This window comes from Struthio camelus, chromosome 9, assembly GCF_040807025.1.
Source record: "Struthio camelus isolate bStrCam1 chromosome 9, bStrCam1.hap1, whole genome shotgun sequence".
Taxonomy (NCBI): domain Eukaryota; kingdom Metazoa; phylum Chordata; class Aves; order Struthioniformes; family Struthionidae; genus Struthio; species Struthio camelus.
Window position 1 is genome coordinate 23,345,296 of NC_090950.1, and position 21,703 is coordinate 23,366,998.

At 43.8% G+C, this 21,703-nt stretch overlaps 1 protein-coding gene across 3 annotated transcripts; it reads left to right on the forward strand.

Moving 5' to 3' along the window:
- Positions 1-1,026: 1,026 nt before the first annotated feature.
- On the forward strand, positions 1,027-19,882 carry LAMP3 (lysosomal associated membrane protein 3). Of its 3 annotated transcripts, none has more exons than XM_068954271.1 (7): positions 1,027-1,245; positions 2,331-2,452; positions 5,772-6,559; positions 7,924-8,046; positions 11,752-11,809; positions 12,574-12,741; positions 16,064-19,882. In XM_068954271.1, the coding sequence occupies exons 3-7, from the start codon at positions 5,933-5,935 to the stop codon at positions 16,201-16,203; spliced, it is 1,116 nt and encodes a 371-aa protein (XP_068810372.1). In that variant the 5' UTR covers positions 1,027-1,245; positions 2,331-2,452; positions 5,772-5,932; the 3' UTR covers positions 16,204-19,882. The 3 variants fall into 3 exon arrangements, with proteins under 3 accessions (XP_068810372.1, XP_009675583.2, XP_009675582.2); XM_009677288.2 differs by lacking the exon at positions 2,331-2,452 and having other exon boundaries at positions 1,028-1,245; positions 16,064-16,224; positions 18,286-19,882; XM_009677287.2 differs by lacking the exon at positions 2,331-2,452 and having other exon boundaries at positions 1,028-1,245.
- The last annotated feature ends 1,821 nt before the right edge of the window (positions 19,883-21,703 follow it).

Genomic DNA, 21,703 nt, shown 5'->3' on the forward strand with positions numbered 1-21,703 from the left:
ACTGGATGGGCACTGGATGACAGTGTGACATGCAGGACTGAAGTGACCAAAGGCTGGATCACCCCTCCCCGCTGTCAGCACTTTGCTGAGCTGTGGTGGGAGCCAGTTGCCCCATGCGCCTGGTATCATCAGTAGAGCAAGGGAGAGGTACCTCCAAAGGTGCTTTTAGGAAGACTGGCCAGCCTCTTTCCATCTGCAGTAGGTGGGACATTGGGCCTCCTAGGGCAGACAGCAGCTGGAGGGTGAAGGTGGGCCTAACGGCCAGGGATATTTTGCATTTCACCCTCCCGGAGTAGGGAAATGCCCCAGGACATGCTGGGGGACAGTGCTGTTTCTGGGAGATGCGTGGCTTTGTTCCCCGAGAAGAGCCCAGGGCTGGAAATCCAGCTCTGCAGATGGGCAGGCGTAACGTTCTCCCGGTCCAGCCCTCCGGCGCATGGCTACGCATGCTGGGACCAGCCTGTGCTCCCGTCCGGGCTTGGCATGGCTTGCAGGAGGGACATTGCATTTCAAGGGACATAAGTGGGTGGTTGCTATTTGCCTGCGAGTGTGTTTGGACACAACACTGATGCTGAGCCACCTTGGCTGAGCCACCTTGAACAAACTCAGTCCCTGGAACAGGACTAGATCAGCCAGCAAAGGCTGCCCACAGCCCTGAGGGCCATCTGAGCCCCTTTGTGGCTTTTGTTTGCTCAGCCCTGTCTGGCTTTTAGCAGGCCATGGCCAGAGATCGCACCACTCCCACGCTGTTCCTTAATGTAAAATAAAGAGTTTAGCCTTAACAAAACTAACTTTTTAAACCGCACAGGAGGAAGTACTGATTTACAGGTTTTAACACTACACTGGGCTACAGCTGCAGCCTGCACCAAGTTATCAAAACTACATGGAGGAGCATTAAGCCTTACACAGCACTTCAGAGCTTGCACCTCCGTTGCTGAGCGAGAGCCCGTCTGCCCCCGCGCTAGCCCAGCGGTCCTTTCCATTTTCACTTTCTTTTCTAACCATAATTTGTTTCCATCTGTGGTAGTTTACAGATGAGAAGCATCAGTCTCCCCCTCTCTCTCCACCTCCTTCCCACCCATGTGACCGAGCGCTCCCAGCACCGAGTGAAACTTCTCAGTCCCCAGGAAACCTTGATTTGCTTTCCACCCAGCTCCACAGTGAGAAGCAGCATCTCCTAACCCGCAGCTGTTCTGACCATGGGCAGGAGCGCAGGGCAGTACATCTTGCTAACCTTCGCCTGCGGTGAGTCACATCCTCCCTCACTTCTACCAGCAAATGAGACACATTATGCAAGGTTTTGTTTCTTTGCACTCAGATAAGGACAGCACCTAACCGATTGAAAACTTGAGAAACAGTTTTGTTGTTAGCAGTAAGGGTGCTGCTTTTAATAAAGGCCCACCAGTAAGAAGCAAAAAGCAAATATAAATATAAATGTAAATGTAAATATAAATATAAGCATATTTAATTGCAGCTGCTGTAGGCTTGGTCTGATGTTTTTCCTTATATATTCCTTTGTGCTCACTGACATGAACTCTGACTGTGTGATGGAACCAGCTCAAAACAGTATTAGAAGCAGGCTTTTTTGGTTTTGTGTTTCTTAGTAATTAAAGATAGTTCCCAGACCAGCAGAACCAACTGTAAGTCTCAAGTGAGACAAGCAGAAGGAAAACTAAAGAAAAACTATTTGAGTCAATCATTTGTTTGCACTATGAGTTGCAGAGCATGATCAGGAAAGCAAGAACAAGGCTAGGGGCTTATCTCAAAGGCAACCCTTATCAAAGTCCCCATCGGATCCTTAACATGTCTCCGGGAAAATCTGTGCGGCCAGCTTAGTTAAGGATGTGTCCCAGCATGTTAAGTCACCCCTTAACACCTGTAGCACTACAAAGTCTATGAGATGAGGAAGAACGGAGAGTCATTTAATCTGTATAATGGCTAGAGGTTTGAGCTCGATGGTGGCGCGCTAGATTTCTGCGCGGCGTTTTAGCCGTTAGCAGGCAGGGATCACGCAGGCAGCAACCCTCATCCCCCTCCAGCTCTACTGCGGCAACGCAGGGAGCGGGGAAACGGCACAGGGACTCGGTAACAAGCAGCTCCAGCACTAGGTGCTCTGCTTTCCCAGGCCCTCTAACACAGCCCCCAAATGTATACATAAAAGAGGAGCAAAATTAGCCTGAGAGAAATAACACCAATAACTCAGCGGTCAGCAAGGGTGCCTTTGGCCAGAAAGAACTTGTTTCCTAGGCATTTTATCCATTATTCATTGTTGCTTTAGTAATTTCTTGTGACATTTTGTTAAAGCTACAAAGTCAAGTCTTTCTGTGCAGGTGGGGAATTAAACACATGGAGAGTTTAAGGGAGAAGGGCCTCATGGGCTGGAGGCTCCTGCGTCTGAGGGCACCATATCAGACAGTTCAAAAATCTCTTTGAGCCAAAGCAGCCGGAGTTGGTGAGAATCTTTCCACTGATTGTAGAAGCTGGGGTGGGTTTTTATGTAATTATTGCAAAATGCAATAAAACTAAATAAGGGTATTTCCTCTGTGCAGCATAAAGCAGAACAAACCTGCCAGACTGTTGAGCCATGTGAGTGTATAGTTAGACCAGAAGGAGAAAAAAAAAATCCCCAGCAAGAGATCCTTTCCCCCAGCAGCTCCAGCACTGGGCAGAGCACCCCTGTGAAGGCTGGCAGGCTGAGGACCTTCACAGCCAAATCAGGGCACTGAGCGTTACGCTTCCCATGGCAGCGCCTGGGAAGAGAGCAGTTACGTCCCTTGGCGGGCACGGACTCTCACTCCTGAAATCGCCCCTGTCACCAAAGCATGAAAATGCGGGTCCCAGACCCTGATTAGGGAAGGTGAACTTCTGAGAGCTGCCACAGTACTTTTCTGAGAGCTTCAAGTGTTATACGCATGGAGGCTTGCTGGGCAGAAATGCAGCCCTTTGGCTTTTGTAGCACACAAATTTGAAGCCGAGGTGAAATGGGGTGATTGCAGCTGCTTGTTCCAGGAAGATACCCTGCAGGGAGCACATGTCCCTAGAGCAAAATGTTGTTCGTATAAAGTTTTGAGTCGCTCTCACAGAAGAAAAGAGGTGGAAAGTAGCAGGAGGAGGCAGAGGCGGTAATTCTGTGTTGCCCTTTTGTCAGCAGCGGCATGAAAAGGGCTACGGCGGGTGAGCCGTGTGGCTCGCTCCTCTGCCAGGCTGCGCTGGTGCCCTGAGCGGCTCTGCTGCGAAGCTGAAGGGAGATGTGATGTGGTCTCCCGGGACTCAGGTGGAGGGTGGTGGGGGTGAAGCCTCTCAGGGGCACCGCAGAGACACCAAACTACCTCTGACAGCCACTGGAAGAGTCAAGAGCGTTCAGTGCAGCTGGACAGCAATCCTCACCCATCTCCGGGATAAAGCTCACGTGGCCAAACACCCTTTGATAAAAAGACCTAAATCAAGTGGTTTGGTAGCATGGCAGTGCCCTGACAGCGAGGCCCCAAAATCCTGAGCCCCTGGGGAAAGCTAGGTAGGGGAGGCTGGAGGAGAGGTCTGGCAGGTTACTTGGCAAGCACAAACCACCAGCCACCCCAAAGGCATTCCTGGCTTTACCCTTCAGAGACCCCAGCAGGCTGAATGTTTTTCTAATGAAAAACAGTTAGGGTGAGAATTTGCCTTCTGGGGAAAATGAGGTTTAGTGAAATAATGTTTCTCTCAATGTCTATAAGACTTTATAAATGTTATCAGGACAGTAATCGAACCCAATCGGTTAACTAAAACCTGAGAAGTACTCACTACATAAGACTTGCATAAATTTAAATATAGGTTGTTTCACTATTTATTGGAGAAAAAAAGAGTGAAATTTTCAGCTTCTTCTTTTTTGTTTTTATCAGGTTGATATGTTTAGATGCGACTACCTGTAACTCATATATAACAACTGCTCTGGTTTTCCATTGACCCTATTGATAAAAGCATACAGAGAAGGAGATAACTTATCTGCTTTTCAGCTTTGCCAGCAGGTGTGGTAAAATCTAGGCTAAAACTGAAAAAAAGATTAGTATTAATTATGGCTTTTTTAGGTTCCTTCTGATAAAATTCATAATAAAGGGGATCTCTTTTGTCATTTTGTGACTTTTCCATTGTATTAAGTAATACTTCTGTGATAATAGCTACACTTGCAGTCAGATATATTTCTTTCAGAACAGAGATGGAAACCAGGCAAATTTAGGAATATGGAGCATACATCTCCACATCTACAGATCTTTATCATAGCAATCTTTAAGGGATAACTGGTGTGTGTTCAGTTCCATACATCTCTTCTCATCCTTTGGCTTTTATCTTGAATTTGAATTTGAATTTTGAATAGGATTTATTTTTCTGATTATTATGCATCCTAAAATGAAGACATCTTGTGAACTCAACAATTGTTGTAGATTTTTGTTCATGCTGGGCAAAAAATAAATAAATAAACAAATAACAAGGTAAGCTCGTGAGAGTCCAGCCCCATCTACTCTGAATGTGCCTCTGGCCTTAATTCGTCCTAAAATCTGAATCTTGGCAACCTGCCTGCCACAAAACTTTTGATACTGAATCCTGAAAAACTTCCTTGAGGGAACCAACTTAGAATAAACTTCTCAGCCGATATGTTGAACAGCCGTACACACTGTGAGGCTGTACTGCTAGGAACATGAATTGTATTGGGCTTTGGGGTCCCTTCTGTCTCCAAACTGGAGAATTCATTTCTGTCCTCCAGCTAATCTAGGCAATAAAACATTTAACTACATCTTAAGCTTCATGCACCTCAAGGAACACACATATGTTAGTGATATATGATTTCTTTTAGCTTGACTTTTGTTTTTACAGTGTCTTGTTACATACTCACAATCAAAGACATGCAAAAGAGTTGTGACCTTTATCTATTTTACAATGTAGTTTTTCACTTTTTTTTTTTCACTTGGTTATTCCAAGCGAATATTTAGCAGCGAGATGTTTTCTTTTGCCCTCAGTTCTGCAAGGGACACATTTCTGTAAATGTTACAAGGTGGAAGTGCTATTTTTAGATGTGGTCCAAAAAGCTACTGAATGTTATACCCTGAAATTTGTTTCTCCTTGCTGAAAGAATGTCACTAAAGGGCCTGGTCTTTCCAGGTTTGGAGCACCCTTTTGGGTATCTCCTGAGGGGAAGAACTTGAGGGTTCAGGCAGGTGTGGCTACAACATCCCCATAGATAAACATCTGGAATCCCCCGGTGTCCCAGACTGTTCTGAATCATTGCAAGACCATTACATTGCCTCACTTCCTTCACATACTAAAAATGTTCCTTCCCCCATGCTTTACTTGTAAGTAACCAACCACCCCTTCATCTGTTACCCCCAGGTTTGCACTGCTTCTTCATTAGACCTTGCTCATTTGCCTATAGCAGATCTCGCTATGCTACTGCCTGCTAGGGAACTCCTGTGCTGCGTCGGGATCTGCTCACACTTGCTGCACCCTCTGCTCACTCACTGCTTCTTCAGCAGTAAAACCAGTGTGCTGCGAACCAGGAGCCAATGTGCATCAACAGGAACTTGCATACTTGGAGGCGTGAAGATCAGGGGAGCGGTGAAAAGTTAAGGACTGTCCCACAGTATGTCTGCTTTCACTCTCCTATTATGACCAGGGCCAAAGGAAAACTAAAATCATATCACCCATCTGATAACAAAATCAGTGTCGTTATGTTGTTGGTATCAACAGAAGTTTTAAACAGTGAAGGTTATTAAACTACTGACCCATTTGTTTCTCTGCAGCATTTTCTTCCTGCTGTGCTGAAGTGACACAGCGGGTCAAACCATCTCCACAAACCACGTTCTTCCACCATACAGCTACTTCTGCTCAGCCACCTTCTCTTCGTCATTCTTCACCCCACGGAGGCACCACATTTCCTTTTAACAGCACAGGCTCTCTTAAAATGACATCCATAAGCCATAGAACAACTGTGCAGACAACAGGCCAGTCTCTAGTCACAGCACCAACCCCTCACACGACAGCCCAGGCAGCAGCAACCACCACACAAGTGACCAGCTGGGTAACTTCCACGGTATTAACCATGACAGCAGCAGAGGACATAACGGCAGCTGGTCACACTGCAACCCGTGCAGGAGAAACAGATACACCTGCGGTGAAGAACACAGCCGTACACCTTACATCCCCAACCAACCAAACCACAATAAATGTGAACACAGCAACTACAACAGCATCTACAAACACAACCAGAAAGCTTACACAGCCAAACAACCAAACAACAACCACTGCCATAAGTACTACAGCCACTACCAATACAACAGTAAAGCCCACCACAGGATCAGCTAATCAAACAACAGTTTCTAGAACTCCAACAACCGCAGCCGTGACCAACACGACAACTGTTCATCCAGGGAATCAAACAACCGTCCCATCTACTACAACAACAGTGAGACCCACTCTCACACCTCAGCCTTCTCCCATCCCCACTGGCACGTACATTGTTCGCAATGGAAGCATGACCTGCGTCAGAGCAGTGATGGGTTTGCAGCTGATGGCTCAAAGTATCCAGAAGGTGAGACTGAAACACTACAAGGCTGAGCCTTGCAATAACTGTTCCTTCACTAACTGGAGCTTATCCTACTCCTTTTAAAGCAATTTCCAGAAGTTAGCTTGTACCACAAAAATGAGTTCTTTGCTACCAGTTCAGGCCCTTTCTATGCCACAGAATCTCGGCCGCTGTAGTTTGGCGTGTATAATGATGGCAGTGGGACATATGGGTCCTTTTTTGTTTCAGCAGTGTAGCTGTGATATCAATACTTGGGAGCGTAGGTCAGGCTTCAGTGTCATTTCTGCTTCCCAGAATGCGAGATTAGTTAAAATCTGCATCGATTTCAGAAGTGTTTGAAATTGAGAGTGGTAATGAGAGCAAGAAATTATCATTTCACGGATAGCACGGATTCACAAAGACTGTTTGCCCTGATGTTGACATGTGAGGGTTTTAGGATCAGAGCAGCGGTCCTGTGGGGCTGGTATCCTTTCCTGGCAGAGATTTATGGTGAATGATTCTGCAAAGGATTTAAGAAAACCTGAAATAGTGATTATAACCCCTCCAAAAAAGTCTGTGTAACCCCCATTAACACAGATGTGGGGTTATAGCCTCAAGCACCGGCGTTCACACCCCTTGAGCCATGCCGATTATAAATCCAAATGTTCTTGCCTGTAGTCTGAATATTTCTTAAATGGGTTGAGTATCTAATGCTGATGAAATGAATTTCCATTCCTCACACTGTCCAAAGCCAGGCGGGGAGCATTATTCCCAACCTCTCCAGCCCACAGGAAGACTTTCATTATACAATTAAGGTGCACATGAGTTTAGACTGGAGGAGTGAACCGTGTATTCAGAGCCTCAAAGGTCTCCTTTCAGACTAGCACGTGGGTTGGCAGACGCTAGAGACAAACTGCAGTCTATCATGAGGAGACCAGAGTAATAAGACAAGCAACAAATCACACTGAGACTGCAATGCCACAGCAGTCAAAGCCAATCTACCCACTGCCTGCTTCTATCTTGATCTTTCCTGTGCCTTCAGGCACATGTTCCCACTGCTCCCTCTTTTTAAGCTGTCGCTGGTGCTCATCTGACCCTGCTCTGAATCATTTCAGTTCACTAAATGAGCAGAAAGCTATTCTTTTCTGCCAGATTAATACACTGCAACAGCACAGCGCTGTGTCAGACAAGCACTGGTGCCAGTTTAAGAGAGGGGAATGACGCTGGCAGCCAGCAATTAGGTAGTGCCAGAGTCACCAGCCATTGGCCTGTTCTTTTAGCCACACAGAGTCTCTCTTAAAAAAAGCTATTAATGTCTGTGTGTTTCGTATTAAGTTTTTCCCCCTCCTCTTCGTAAGCAGCCCTGCAATGTCCTTTTTTTCTCTCCGCAGAAGTGGATGGAGTACATGAACATCAATCCCAACATGACACAAACCTCTGGAAGCTGTGGGACGCTGCAGTCCACTCTGAACATAACTTTCAGTGGAGGGTTTATAAACTTTGTCTTTGTAAAGGTAATTGGTGCATTTAGAAGGAAGGAGTGTTTAGATTTGGGGAACTGGAACTCAAGCTGCTTCTGCTCCATTCCCAGCAAACACAGTGGTATGCTGTCTGCTGCAGGAAAAGACATTTCATCTGTCTCTCTGATATTTTTCCACATGGATATGAGGTATTATTATTCCTACCCTTTCCAAGGAGCTAGAATCATAGCATCATGCATTAATTTAGCTTGGGAGAGACCTTTGGAGGTCATCTGGTCCAAAGAAGGACTAACTTCAAAGTTAAATCACGTCTTGTCTATTGAACTTTGAATTTTGAAAGGTTCTTATGTTTAATCAAGGGTAAGTAAAGTGCCTTGAGATCCTTTGACAGAAAGTGCTAAGGAAGGGCAGCATCACAGCTACCAGTCAAGCTGCACAAAGCCTATAAATAGCCCTCCGCAAAATCTGGATCTCATTTTTACATAGGTAAAAATGGAGTGAGAGGGAAGGCTAGGTCTGCCATTTGGACTGGAGCAGGACAGAGAGAGTGAGTTTGGCAGTCTGGAGAACCTGCCCAGGAACAAGGTGTGTGTGCCGGCAATTCTGACTCATGCTCTCAAGTTGCTGTTATGACATTTTGTCTCAGGGACTACCCGAATGAACACCAAGTTAGTCATTTGCTCCCCATAAATGCCAAGTAACATAGTTCTGCCTAGACAAAAACCAGCCTTGGTTGTTAAATCTGAAGGACAATCTGTGCAGGTGGAAGTGCTCAGGAGCCACAGCCGGTCCACAGCTGAGCGGACTGGTTCACCTAATTTCTGAGTGGAAAAACTCAAACAACTGAGCAACAGCAAAATTGATTATAAGTATCCTTAAAATACACTGGATCAGAGAGACTCATAAATACACACACAAACTCGGGCAAGAGAGAGGTCTATGTGCTTTCACAGTGGGAGAAGGATTTTTCTTTTTGATGTTGTGTCTGTCGATACCACATTCCCTGCTGGGACTGCAATGCATGTGGACTAGGCTTTAATATAAGCCATCGTGGGTATTGCTGATATTATGGCCGTGCAGAGAAAGTTGCAGAGAGTGCAACCATACTGTCTGTCCCGCAGGCATTTGCACCATTCACACATTTTGGGAGGCAACATGCAGTACCATTTGTCTAGAAGTGAACAAGGGCTGGGTGGCTGATGCCAGCCAGGCTAAAGACAGAGGTTAGAGGTTAATGACTGTGTATAGAGTCATTAAGGACCAGCGAGATAAGGGGTGGGAGGAACATAATAGTGCTCAGATGCAATCAAGCTCTGACTGAGCGTGTAACACGAATTAAGGCCATATCCTGGAGCTCTGAAGAGGTTTAGTGCTACATCTGACCATCACTGCTGATCTATGTCCTTAATCAAGCCAAAAATGTCAATCTTACAGCCTGGTTCCAAGCTCTTCCAGAAGAGGAAACCCTTGTGTCTCCCCCACTGACCATGGAAAGGGCATGGCAAACTGGAACTCAATTAGTGACAATTAAGGAAAACACAAGTAGTTGATCAGTCATCATTCACAGTTCAGTTGGGGGGGGGCATCAGGTTCTCAGATGGCAAAATCTGACATATTTCCATAGAAAGTCCTAGAGGCAACAGCAAATTGTACCTCCCTGAGTGTTTGGTCATTAATGCTTAAGCAGATAATAAATTTCAATCTTGTTTGCAGTTTACGGCAGAAAGATTTCTAAAAGCTACAGAGCAAAAGAGAGGTAAAAAAAATCAACAAGCTGTTTTAAAACAAAGGATTGGTTCAAACTGTGAGTGTTTGCTTTAAATATATGCTTCTCACAAGAGTAGCATTTTCTGCTACAAGGATACTTAGGAAAGGTCTGGTGATTCAAGTACCCCTAAAAGTACCAGCTCGTAGCAGTGCTAAGGAGAGGGATGGGAATCTTTAGGAGGTACTTGATCTCTCTCGCCCTGCAAGAGGTGGCTACTGGCACAGCATTAGACAATCTGCCCTTCACTTAAAAGATAAGCTTCATGAGAATATCAGGGCTTGGCTTAAGACTTCTTTGAAATATGAGTTAATAAGAAATCTGTTTGCTGCCGTTTCTCATGTGTTCAGCCCCCACAGCCTCTCTAACTTCTACGCTGTTGGCTTTGAACCAGGGGTGCTCCATTAACTCCAGTGTTGACACTTCTCATTTTCATCAAGGAAAGATGAGCTGGGTCAGGCCCTAGGCCTGTGGTGCTGCAGGCGGGTACCAGGGGTGAGTGCCCGGTTCAGCGAGCTCACTTCCAGGTGCCTTTTGCAAAGGACTTGAAAAGAGGAAGTTTTGCAACCAGCCCACAGTATGTGAAGTAGGAACAGGTGTTTTCCCCAAGCAAAGTTCTTAACTGTACCCAAACTGCCAAAAACTGGTAGCATTTGACTTATTTGACTTAAGGATAGTGCTGAGACCTTCTTTTCTGGTGTATTTCTTCTCTAAATTTCTTTCCTCTCTTTGAGTCAGTATTTCAGAGCTTTTCTGTCAAGCCCAAACAATTCTACCAGCTTTAAAACTCTCCTGCATGATATTAAAAATATCACAGGAGACATTCATGTCAGCTGTCGTTTATCCACTAGCTGCACTTACCAGTCCCTGTGTGTTCACAGCTGGAATTAAAATTAATAATAGGGCTGCTACATAAAGTTTCACATTATAACCCCAACCTCGCTGCCAGGGAAAAGCCTTTAAGGCTGGCCCTCCCTTTGTAACAGTCTTGGGAGGACAGCAATCGAGTTGCACCAGGGTTTTACAGCATATACAGGCAAGACACTAGAAATTTTGCTCTGTGCTGTTGTTATACCAGGTGTTTTCCAAGTCAGCAGTCTATAGGCATATGAAACAAAGCCAGCCACCACTGACAGTATCAGCAGCATGGAACCGAGTTATTTCTCCCCTATATAGAAACACCTAGGTTGCTGATTCCTCATTTGCAGTGATTGCTGTTGGTAGACAAAATAATAGAAAATGAGTGGTACCAACATGGAGAGATGAGCTCTCAGCTTGCTGCCGGCCTCTCCAAGTTCAAAAGGATGATGAATACAGAAGAAGAGGCCAGATCACTGCTGCTTTTTGCAGTTGGTGACTTACAGATGTTACTCATGTGAAAAATGCCTAGGCATTTAAATTGCGCTGCAGTGCAGAGAGTCCTAAGTACTTTTAAAGACATCAGCCTCCACACTGCAAGCAGTCAGACCACAGGTCAGCATGGATAAATTCAGTGCAAGATTACTAATGAGAGCACTATAGGGACTTTCATAGCAGACAGGTCAATAAAAATAAAATAGCCTTGTCACATACCAGTTTATTAGTGCAATGTAAAACATTTGCTTAACTCCCTCCTAATGTAGGTTACTGCAAGTATCACAGAAATGTCTAGGTTGAACGGTGTGCAGCGTGTGCAAAGCACATCTGCACGGTCCGGTTAAACGGAACTGAGTAAAATTGGTGACGTACATGATATGGCTGCATTGTACCACCTGTAAGACGTTAGATGGAATGATGTAAATCTGTTTGATGGAATGATCTAAAAAACGCACAAAAAGAGCAATGCATTCAAAAGAGCTGTTTGTTGGTTCTCCGCGGTGATGCTTTAAAAATTGTTTCTTCTGATAACCTCTTTGTGACCATTTTGCTGTGGAGAGCTGCTTTTTCACAAATACAAGGATGAAGTAGGAATAAAGAAAAATCTTCTTTTGCAGAACGCTCGAACATACCATGTCAGTACAATTGAGGCCAGTTTACAGTTATCTTCTGAAGGTCAGTGATTTTACATTTAATGTTCACAGTGTTAATTTCATATCAAACTGTTCTTACTGTGGGATTTCTTTTTCTTACTTTCAATGTCCTACAGAATGTTTCACTCTGATAGGCTTTCATATCTTTAAAACATTGAATTTTGCGTATTATGCATATTATGCATTTCATCAAGCTTTCAACAAGCCATTCACCCAGCTTTCAAAGGAGGACAAGCGTCCAGGGCCCAGGTTACGAGATCTTTTCTTGCTTCAGCTATCTTCCACTGCTGGAATCAAAACTTGAGCCAAATTTTTCATAAATCTCTGTGACACTGAAATGTGTTTAAAAACATGTTTAATATGTAAAGCAACACGGGCCAGAAATGTCAAATTCCCGTGACAGAGATCGTATCTCTGTTTTGGCTAGAATTAGCGGTGCTGTGGACCTAAGACAAGTGTCTGTTCTTGTGAGAAACCTAGCCTACCCTTGCAGACTCAAATTGTTAACATATAAATTGAGGAAGCACCTTACATTTTTTTCCTCTTTTTCAGACGCAACCTTCAAGCTTTTCAGGCTTGCACATCAGTAATTAAAACAATTATTTGTACATGGGAGAAATGTAACTGATACATTATTGGGAAAATTGTCCATGCTTCAGTTACATCTGTTACTGCTACTCTGCCAAAGCACTGGGGAAACCTCTGTTTTATCTCAGAAAGATTTTGGTTTTAACAGAGTTAGTGTGGATTCCTGTTTGTTATTATCCCTGTTTTTGTGGCCTCCAGGTATGCTTTACTACGCAGCCATACATGAGCAGCTGTTTACAACAAAGCTGGGGAATTCCTTTAAGTGTGCCAGCAAGCAAACCTTCGGCTTGGAGAAGAGCTTCCAGCTACTCACAGTTAATATGCAGCTGCAGGCCTTTGATATTGTTGGTAACCAGTTTGGAGAAGGTGAGTAGAAAGAATACCTTGTCCACCTTTCTGAGATCTAAATGTCAGCACTCTGGTAGCCCAAGGTATCTCCTTCTGCTCAATTATCAGGATATACACGTGGTGATCCTATTACACCTAAGGACCGATGATGCACTGTCACAGCTTTCTAACTACCAAACACTATCACCTGCTTGCTGCTGTATTCTCATCCTTTCCCAGCCATTTTTAACATGGTGCTAATAGCTGTGAAGCATGGAAGAGTATCTTTCCCTCCTGCATTAAATACCCTCTTTTTCACCTTCTCATTAAAAATGTGAAGCTCTATTGCCACCATTTTATTCCTCTTTGTCCATTTTTTCCCAGAGCAAGTGGAGGTGTGCTCCCCACCATTGCACTGGCTTCCTGCAACACATAATGTGTACAGCTCAGTTCAAGGTCTCTGTTCTCAGTGTAGTCAGATCTTGCTATTTAAAAAAATTCTTGATACGCACCACATCCCACAGCTGTAGCAGCAGAACTGCCCACTAAAAGGAATACTTGTGAATGCAGGATGATACTGGCAGAGCAGCTGGGTCTAGGCATGATAAAATGTACTCCTGAGGAGGAGCACGATTGGCATGCTCCCTAGTTTCAGAATTAAATGCAGTGCTCATCCCTGCAATTTGTCTTCTCTGAGTACAGATCCACAAAGGCAACCATGTAGCTTAGTACTATTTGCTGGGAACACAAAAACAGACCAGTATCTACTCTTCTGGTCTCTGGATTGCCCAGACTAGGAGAACGTATTGGGGCTCACCACAGCTTCTTCCCTACACCCAACCCTGCATTTCCTTCCAGAGAAGACTGAGGTATTGTCATCTCTGTCCTTCATCCAGCTATGCAACTGGGACCTGGCAAGGATGTACAGTCAGGGACTGCTAGGTGCACTGGGAAATTCCCGTGTCCCACGCACATATTATCAACACTCCCCCAGTGTAGTGCCTTATTTCTTAAGAGGTGCTCAAAAGATCCTACTCAAAGCACATAGGTAAACTAGATGGTCCCCTGAGGTCTCAGTCTTTCATTAGTTCAACATTTTGGCTGCTTTTCTCATTCTAAAAAGAGTGTAATGGGAAACTACGTCTTGAGCTTTTTAATATTCTATTCGTGGAAGCTTTTTTTACAAACTTTTCTTAAAGTTCTTAAAATCCACACTGAGAATCCAGTCTATGTCCTTATTCTCACAAAAAGTTTTTTTCGTATGATAAAATTGAGCTGGTACAGCTCATAGGATCTCACCCGGCCCCACATTCCCATTTGAATTTGTACAGTGAACGAGTTCAGATCTGGCTTCTGGTATGGCCTCACCTCTAGCAGAGACAGAGCTTAGGAAGACTGTCGCCCTCTTCAAGGTCAGGCTAATAATTAGTGTCTGCTAAGCGATACCATATCCAAAATTAAATTGGTTTTACTCTTAACCAAAGGACTGAGAAAGCAGCTACCACTTCTGCAAGAATTCCCAAATAGCCATGAAACAGTTATGAAAGTGTTACGCACATCTGTTGCATATGCAGATTTTGAAAGACAAAATCCCCAGTGCAGGAATGGCTCTGTAAAACAAACACATCACCGGCCTCCTCCCCTCAGGTTTCTTGAGACGTAGTTTCAGTTCTGTTGCTCCAGATTTGCTTATCTTTAAAAGAGGAAGAAAAAGAGAAACACCAATGACCACTGGTTTCAAGTTCCTTACGGTCTTGTATAGACTTCAGCAGAATTACACCAATAAAGAATGGCCTGTTTAAGTCTGGAAAGCTGCAAAAGTGTCTTCTGAATTGCGTTTCATTATATGAGAACCAGTTTCTAGAGCTGATAGCCTAAGGTTGCATCAATGCAAAACTGCCAATTCAAGCACCTTTGGCTTTTGCAATATTCAAATGCAAATACTTTTCAGCTCACTTCTTTAACAACAGCTTACTTTTACCAAACTAAGCCTTTAAAAGGCAGCCTCTAGCAGAATGCTATTTGTGTCAGTGCATCACAGTAAATTAGGCTCACCAACTGGATCAAAAGAGAAGAGGATCCGACTTTGGGGATAGCAGTGTGGAAGCTCTGGAGTTATGATATGATGTCACGAACTCCAGATGGAAGGGGTGGGGGAGAGTCGGATCTCTCTCATACCCTGGATGTAAACTGGATTCGCTGCTGAGCTGGGATACACTTTACAGTTCAGCTGATCAAACTACCCTACTCAGAGGATAGTTTGCTACTCAGATGCCACTCAAAACATCATGTTAGAGCTCGCTCTTTCCCTGGAACCCAAGGAAAGACCATTCCTACAAATCAGGTGGAGGAGGTAGGTCTGAGCCAGTTCTGGGATAACGCATTAGTGACAGTCCCAGACCTTGCTCTCACTCCCAAGCTACACCTGATGCATTGTGACTTTAAGACTGGTGCTGCCATTGCTACCCAGGTAAATATTCCGTTTGTATCAGTGATCCAAATGGTGCAGTCTCTCCATACACAAGCCACTTGTTTAACCCAATCTGGAAGTTCATTTCTGAATTAGTGAGTTTACATTTAGTCAACAGATGACTTGAAGACTACTTTGGCTAGGGACTGGCTGAGGAAGTCAGAATTAGCCCCCTCTGTGTAGTTAAGACAAACGATGTACCTTTGGATTGTTCTTACAACTTATTCACTTTTTTTTTTCCGGAAACCTTGCTGAGGCCATCGTGCATACGGTAAAATTACATGAGTACTATTAAATCAACCCACTGCAGTGAGCCCAAGGCTTCTGTCTTCCTAACCTCCTAATGTTCCAAATTAGCCACAATAATCCACAGACATTCTGAATTAAATGGGGAGAAGAATTGGAATTTGTTTTTTCTTGGGAAATATTGACTTAGCTATGATCCTTGCTGTGCTAATGATGTGCTAGGCTATGGGCTTCCTTCTCCGGCCTGATCTTTTTTACCAGGCAGAAGCAATTAGATGCCACACAGCAGCAGGTTTTGTCCATGCAGGATGTGTCTTGTTAATTTTTAGACTTTTACTTTGCAGTGTGATGCTCCACATCTACTAAGAGCAAGAAAGCCTCCTGCTGTGTAAGTACAGAGGTTGATAGTAGAACAATTACTGGGGACATGAAAGAGCAGAGTAGTGAAGCATGTAGCTTTTTCCAAGTATTGTTTTCTTGAGATAGGATTCATCACAGGTAAAAATATATTCAGCACAGTCCAGGAAAAAGAAGGGTTTTGGGAACTTCTGGTTTGTATTTGCCAACTTGTCTACAATATGGGTGAATAGTCTAGAAGAACAGTGTTCTGCTATAATACATTCTCTGATCTCATTTTTCTTGCAGAGGAAGACTGTTTTCTTGACAGAAACAGCAAAGCAGTTCCCACTGCAGTGGGCCTGAGTATCTTGGGATTATTTGCCATTGTGCTCGTCACATTTGTGATTTCCAGAAGAAAGTCGCATAGAGGATATGAACGCATCTGAGTTGCCTTTTTGCTTCCAAATGTGCGTAGCAAGTAGAGAAGTTGCAAGAATTTTTGCCTCTACATACAAACTCTCTGCCTTGAAGCCATATTTTTAAGTGGGATGACACGATGTGTTTAAAGCTAATGCGTATTTCTGGAAGTGATTTCTTTAAGGTGGGAAGGAGAGGACTTGCACCGTCTACTTTAGGCTATACTTGACTTCTAATTTAGATGTAGTTCAGAAGACCAAAGTTAGGAGCCAAGATTCCTCGTATTACCAATAATGGAGGCAATTCAGACTACCTAAGTTAGATGCCTAAAAATAGCTTAAAGGAGATAGCGTGACTATACCCCATGAAATCCATCAGTTTTCTTCAAGATAGTATTCGGACTTATTAAAATAGATAAGTCCAGTAATATGACTTCCAAGTGAATAAACTAGAGGTCTACAGCTACAGACAGCCCTGTTAAGTCAGCGCTCAGTGATAGCCTTGTGGGAGCACTGTGTATGCTGAAGTCTCAGGACAAGTATGCTTATGATTTCCATCCATAAGAAAGTTCTTGCCAATCCTGTAACTTAACCAGGGTTAAGTTTAACAAGTTATTGTTATTTCCTACTAAGGCCATTGGAGGACAGAGTGGTGATAGGTGGCTCTCACTCGAGGCAGTATTTTTAGAAAATTTTCTAGTTTCCATTGACTCGATATCCAAATGGGATACAATGGCCCGACCGGGGTCACATGGGGTCTCTGCCAAAGTTACCACCCATCACTGTTTGTCTCAGCCCCGGTGCAAAGATGTCTGAACTTCTTGTCAATAATTTTTGAACTGTAGCCTCTTACATTGTGCATGAGAGCAATCTGACATTGGTAAGAGTTCATCTTAAAGTGTCATGCTGTAAACTGCATAATTCAGGAGCTGACTGACCGGCAGCTCAGATGTCTGTGCAGCAGAACCAGGCGGGCGTTTGGAGGCAGTAACTCTGTCTGCGTTAGCAGGCCCAGCCATCCCCACTTGTCAGTCAGAGCACAGCATCCTTTTGCCACGTTTGCTGCACAATGGGGAGAAAGCTAACAGGAGGGTCTGAAGGCACTGCGACACATGAGCTGGTGTTAAGCGTGCTAATGCAATAGATAGAGACTGGGGCGAATTTGCTTGATTAATTCAGGGAGCTTAATTTTTAGTGGTCTTGTAAGAGTTCATGAGTCACCCACTTCCTATTCAGACTCAGACCTGTTACAGTGACTGCCACTCAACTCAACACCTGTCACTCTACTGAGATGACGGTACTGTGATCTCTCCTAATCTGGAAAGATACCACAGCTCCTGAAAATGCCTGGGAGTAAGTGGTCACCACTGCTTCAGACCTGCATAAGGTCCGTAAGGTCCGTGAGTGAATGGAGACCCACTAAAGCTGTATTTTCAAAGCTTCTGTAGGAATTAAGACCTTGCACAGGCCTTGGACAAATTCTCTACCCAAAAGTGAGCTCTGGCCAGTACGCTTGTAACTGAGCAGCTGGATTTTCATATGGAAATAGTTTGGAGTTGCTTTAAAGCACACTAATCGTAACACTCTGTAGACTGCTTCCTGCTAAGCAAATGATGAAGGCATAACTGCTTTTCAGATTAAGTTCAGCTAATGTTCTTTGTTGCAACAAGGAAAATCTTGTTGCGAAAGATTTACAAGGCTAAACAATATGCACAAACGTGCGCACACATACACACACACACAGATCTCCATTCACTGCAGCAAGATACATGGAAACAGTAAGAAATTAAATATAATATTTAATCTGACCCTAAGCCTTTCTGACTAGGGATCAATAGACATCTTTCTCTTTCACAGCTAAGTCCTGTTTCACATGTTCATTGGATTAGTAAGTTGCATGTACAGTTTGCTACTTTTATTGATACAAATAGAGCATTTTCCTGTTATGTTCCCTACTGAAAAACTCTTTAATATTCAGTCTTTTAATATTTGATATCAATCTAAGGAGAGAAAGCTGTTCCTAATGACTGATAATTCTGTGTTTAATCGCATCCTCTGGCATTTTTACAGAGGATGTAAAGTTAATGTATTTTTTTCACTTTTTCTCACTAGGATGAATCCAACTGTTGGTCCTGAACAATGTTTGATTTCAGGCTTATCTGATTCTTGTTCTTGTGCTTTTTGTTGCTATTACTTGTTTGCCATTTTTCTGAAGCTGCATATAACCCTTTCTACGTGAATAATACTCTGGACTTGCACCAAACAGCACAGGTGGATCGCACATGGCGTAAACTGATGAGACGATTGCAAGCTCCCATACAGTGATGCCAACACGAAGCAAAATGAATCCAGTGGAGTTAATGTTTTACACTAGTAGAGGATTCCTTACCGCACCAGGAGATCCTGGCCCTTTATGTGTAACTATTTTCCCATCTGCAGCTTGCCTCCACGTCCTTCATGTACAAATAGCCTGCGGCAGGAATGCATGTTCGCATGCCTGCACAGCAGGAAGCACTGCCTCTGAATCTATTGGCAAGTCAGAATGAGGCAGCCTAGTTGCTCCCTGAGTTGTTGCATGCGGCTTTTTAATCAGATGCCTGTGTTTATTTTCTGCCAGAATTTAGCTAGATGTTTGGTTGGCACTTTCTTATCTGATGCAGTTCCCTTGAGGTCCTCCTTTCAGCGAGAAGACTTGATAGGTGTAATAGGTCTTGGCTGCCAGACTTTCCTTATTAAGTATCTTGTGTGAGCAGTCATTTTGAGCAGAAGGTCCCTAAAGAAGCACCATGAAAAGAAGAGGCTCTTGTGAGAAACTACTTGTACACCGAGAGGGCCATAGGAGTTTTAGTGTGACCAGCAGTGCACAGTTTCTCTGCTTTCTGTCGATAGGAATGCAAATGAGAACAGTACTATCTACACCTGGTAGATTGTTTCCCTTCCATGGTTGCTCTTTGCCTTAGTCAGACTCTTGTTCATCAACTTGACTATCCTGACCCAAAAAGCTGCATGCCAAAAGTCTTCACATGGCCATCACAAGCCCGTATACCCCAGAGAGCTGAGGGAAGAGCATAGTCTGCTGCGGGAGGGTGTGAGGTTGCAGCTGGATCCCGCAGTGACTGGCAATGTTGGTTTTGGCAGCCTCAGCTCACTTCTTCCCGCAGCTGCGAACGCTGATCGCCCCATCGCTGAACCAGAAGATACCAGTAACGGTGACATAATGCAGCCCATCATGGGAGCAAGGCTTGATTCACTTGCAAGCCCATGCTGTTCAGGACGCAGGGAGGCCATTTGCAGAAGTTAGAGGAGGTGGGCACATCCCTAGCTCCGTGCTGCAGCTCTCGCCCCAGGCCGTACACTAAGGTCTACTGTACACATAAGGTAGACAAAAGGGCATCTCATGAGTATAACGATGTCATACTTATCCTCTTAGCCAAATAGCCAAGTTATAAGGAAAAATTTAATTTCTTTCAGTCCACTGTTGCTCTCTGATGGAAAAAGTCCAAACTGAAAACCTGCTGCTAAATTCTGGGTGGAAGAGAAAGGGAGATTTAGATGAGCTCCTTGAGTATGTAAGTTTGTTTGCTCTCTTTACTTCTAGCTTGCTATAATATAAGGACACGAGAAAAGACTTTGTTATGAATAGTAAGATATGCTCTTTATTTTTCTATTATTGGTGTTTCTATAATAAAGAATGTATTTAGTCATTAAAGTATGCATTGCTCTTGAGTGCTGTCTCACCTACCGTCTCAAATACAAGTATAATGTAACAAAGAGGCAGGGTCTTATGGGGCCTGGACACAAACCAAAAAGCCAGATATGCTTAAATTCTAAGCATAACTGACAATGACTTCGCCCATGGCCTTGGGCAGGTCATCTGACATTTCCATCTTTGCTTCATCAACATGTTAAAAAAGATGGGTATTAAAAATATCATTATGAAGTTTACTGCTAATCTCCCCACAACTTCCTGAGTGTCTGAATTCACTAGGTTTTTGTATATGACTAAATCTCTTTTTTACTTCCTATTGGTCCAGTAAACACAGACCGTAACTCACAGCAGATGTAACGAATGTTTGTTACTTCATGTTTAAACTGCTTTCACAGATAATAATCTTAGGAATTGTTATGAAAGTCTTTGGAGGAGAACACATCCTTACAGCAGGCACTTATGGGAACTAGAGGAAATAACTGGCCTAGAAAAGACCACATAAACTCCAAAATTCCATAGCTTCAATGTTGATGAACAGGAATTCCCCAAAGTATGTGATTTTGCTCTTTATCACATCAACAGCGCATCAGCCAACTTAACATGTCTTAACTGTGGTACAACCATGGGAGGTAAACTTCTCAATAAAATGAGGCATGCAGAAGTTCTGCAACTTCAACCCTAAAGGTTTTTTTGAGAAACCTGAAACAAAATCTAGTTAGATTTTTGTTTGATTAATAACTGGAGCCAGACCAAGTTTTGAGTATAGCCTCCTGCAATGCCTCTAAGGCCAGTGTGAAAGGTTAGATGATAGAGCTGAACTGACTAGGAAAGAGAAAGTGGGCAGACAGATGGGTGAACAGGATGCTGCTACCTTCTCTGCGGTGGGCAAAACAAGGCTCTGAAATAGCTGGATGAATCCAACATGTCACGCTCTTTATGACTACAGAGGCAAAGACTGTCAGACGGATTGCAGGAAGCCAGAAGATGGGGTAAAGACAGGGGGAGAAAAATCTCTCTCTTTACTGTCGGCTACTGATACAGGAACTCATTTATTAGAGCAGTGCCGACGAAGGCAGCAGAAAGAAACTTCTCTCGGTGAGAAAATACCAGAATTATGCTTCTCTCGCTAGCACCATTTCCAGCATCAGTGCAACAGCTCTACATAATAAATAATTTCATGACCAGAGGAGCAAGGTGGTCATACGACCCCTTGGTGCAGTCAGAATCTGAATCCACATCTCTTGTCCCTTTGATCTTTGGAAGACTGTGGAGCTAAAAATGTTTCACAGAGCCCTTGATTTATCATTATGTAGGAAAACAGGCTGTCAAGAGCACACGGTGGGTTTGCGCTGCTCAATTGCGCTTACCTGGTCTGACACAAACCAGATTTGGTGCCAGGTGGGTGCAAGTGATACATATCACTTACACAGGAGTGGCTAAAGTTCCTGGCCTATCCGCGTTAGTTTTAGAAGCTGGGCTGTGCATACGTGCTTGGCAAGTGCACTTCAGCTGATGAACTAGGGTTTAGGTGGGGCCTTCTGAAGTGGCTCCTCAAAGGCTACTGGATGTCCCAAAATTCTCTCTTGACAAAGATTAATGGCAGATGAAGGAAGAGTCAAATATGTTCCTTTTCAAGGCAAAACAATCCCTCTGTAAGTCACAACATGGACTACCCTATAAGCCCAAAGACTGTGAATTCACTGAGGAAATGTTTTCACATCAGAGTGCCTAGGCCAAAAAAAAGGGGGGGAATTGTTATGCTTTTTTTTTTTTTAAAAGAATCAATTTAAGGAAAATAACAAGGGCATGAGGAGACGGATT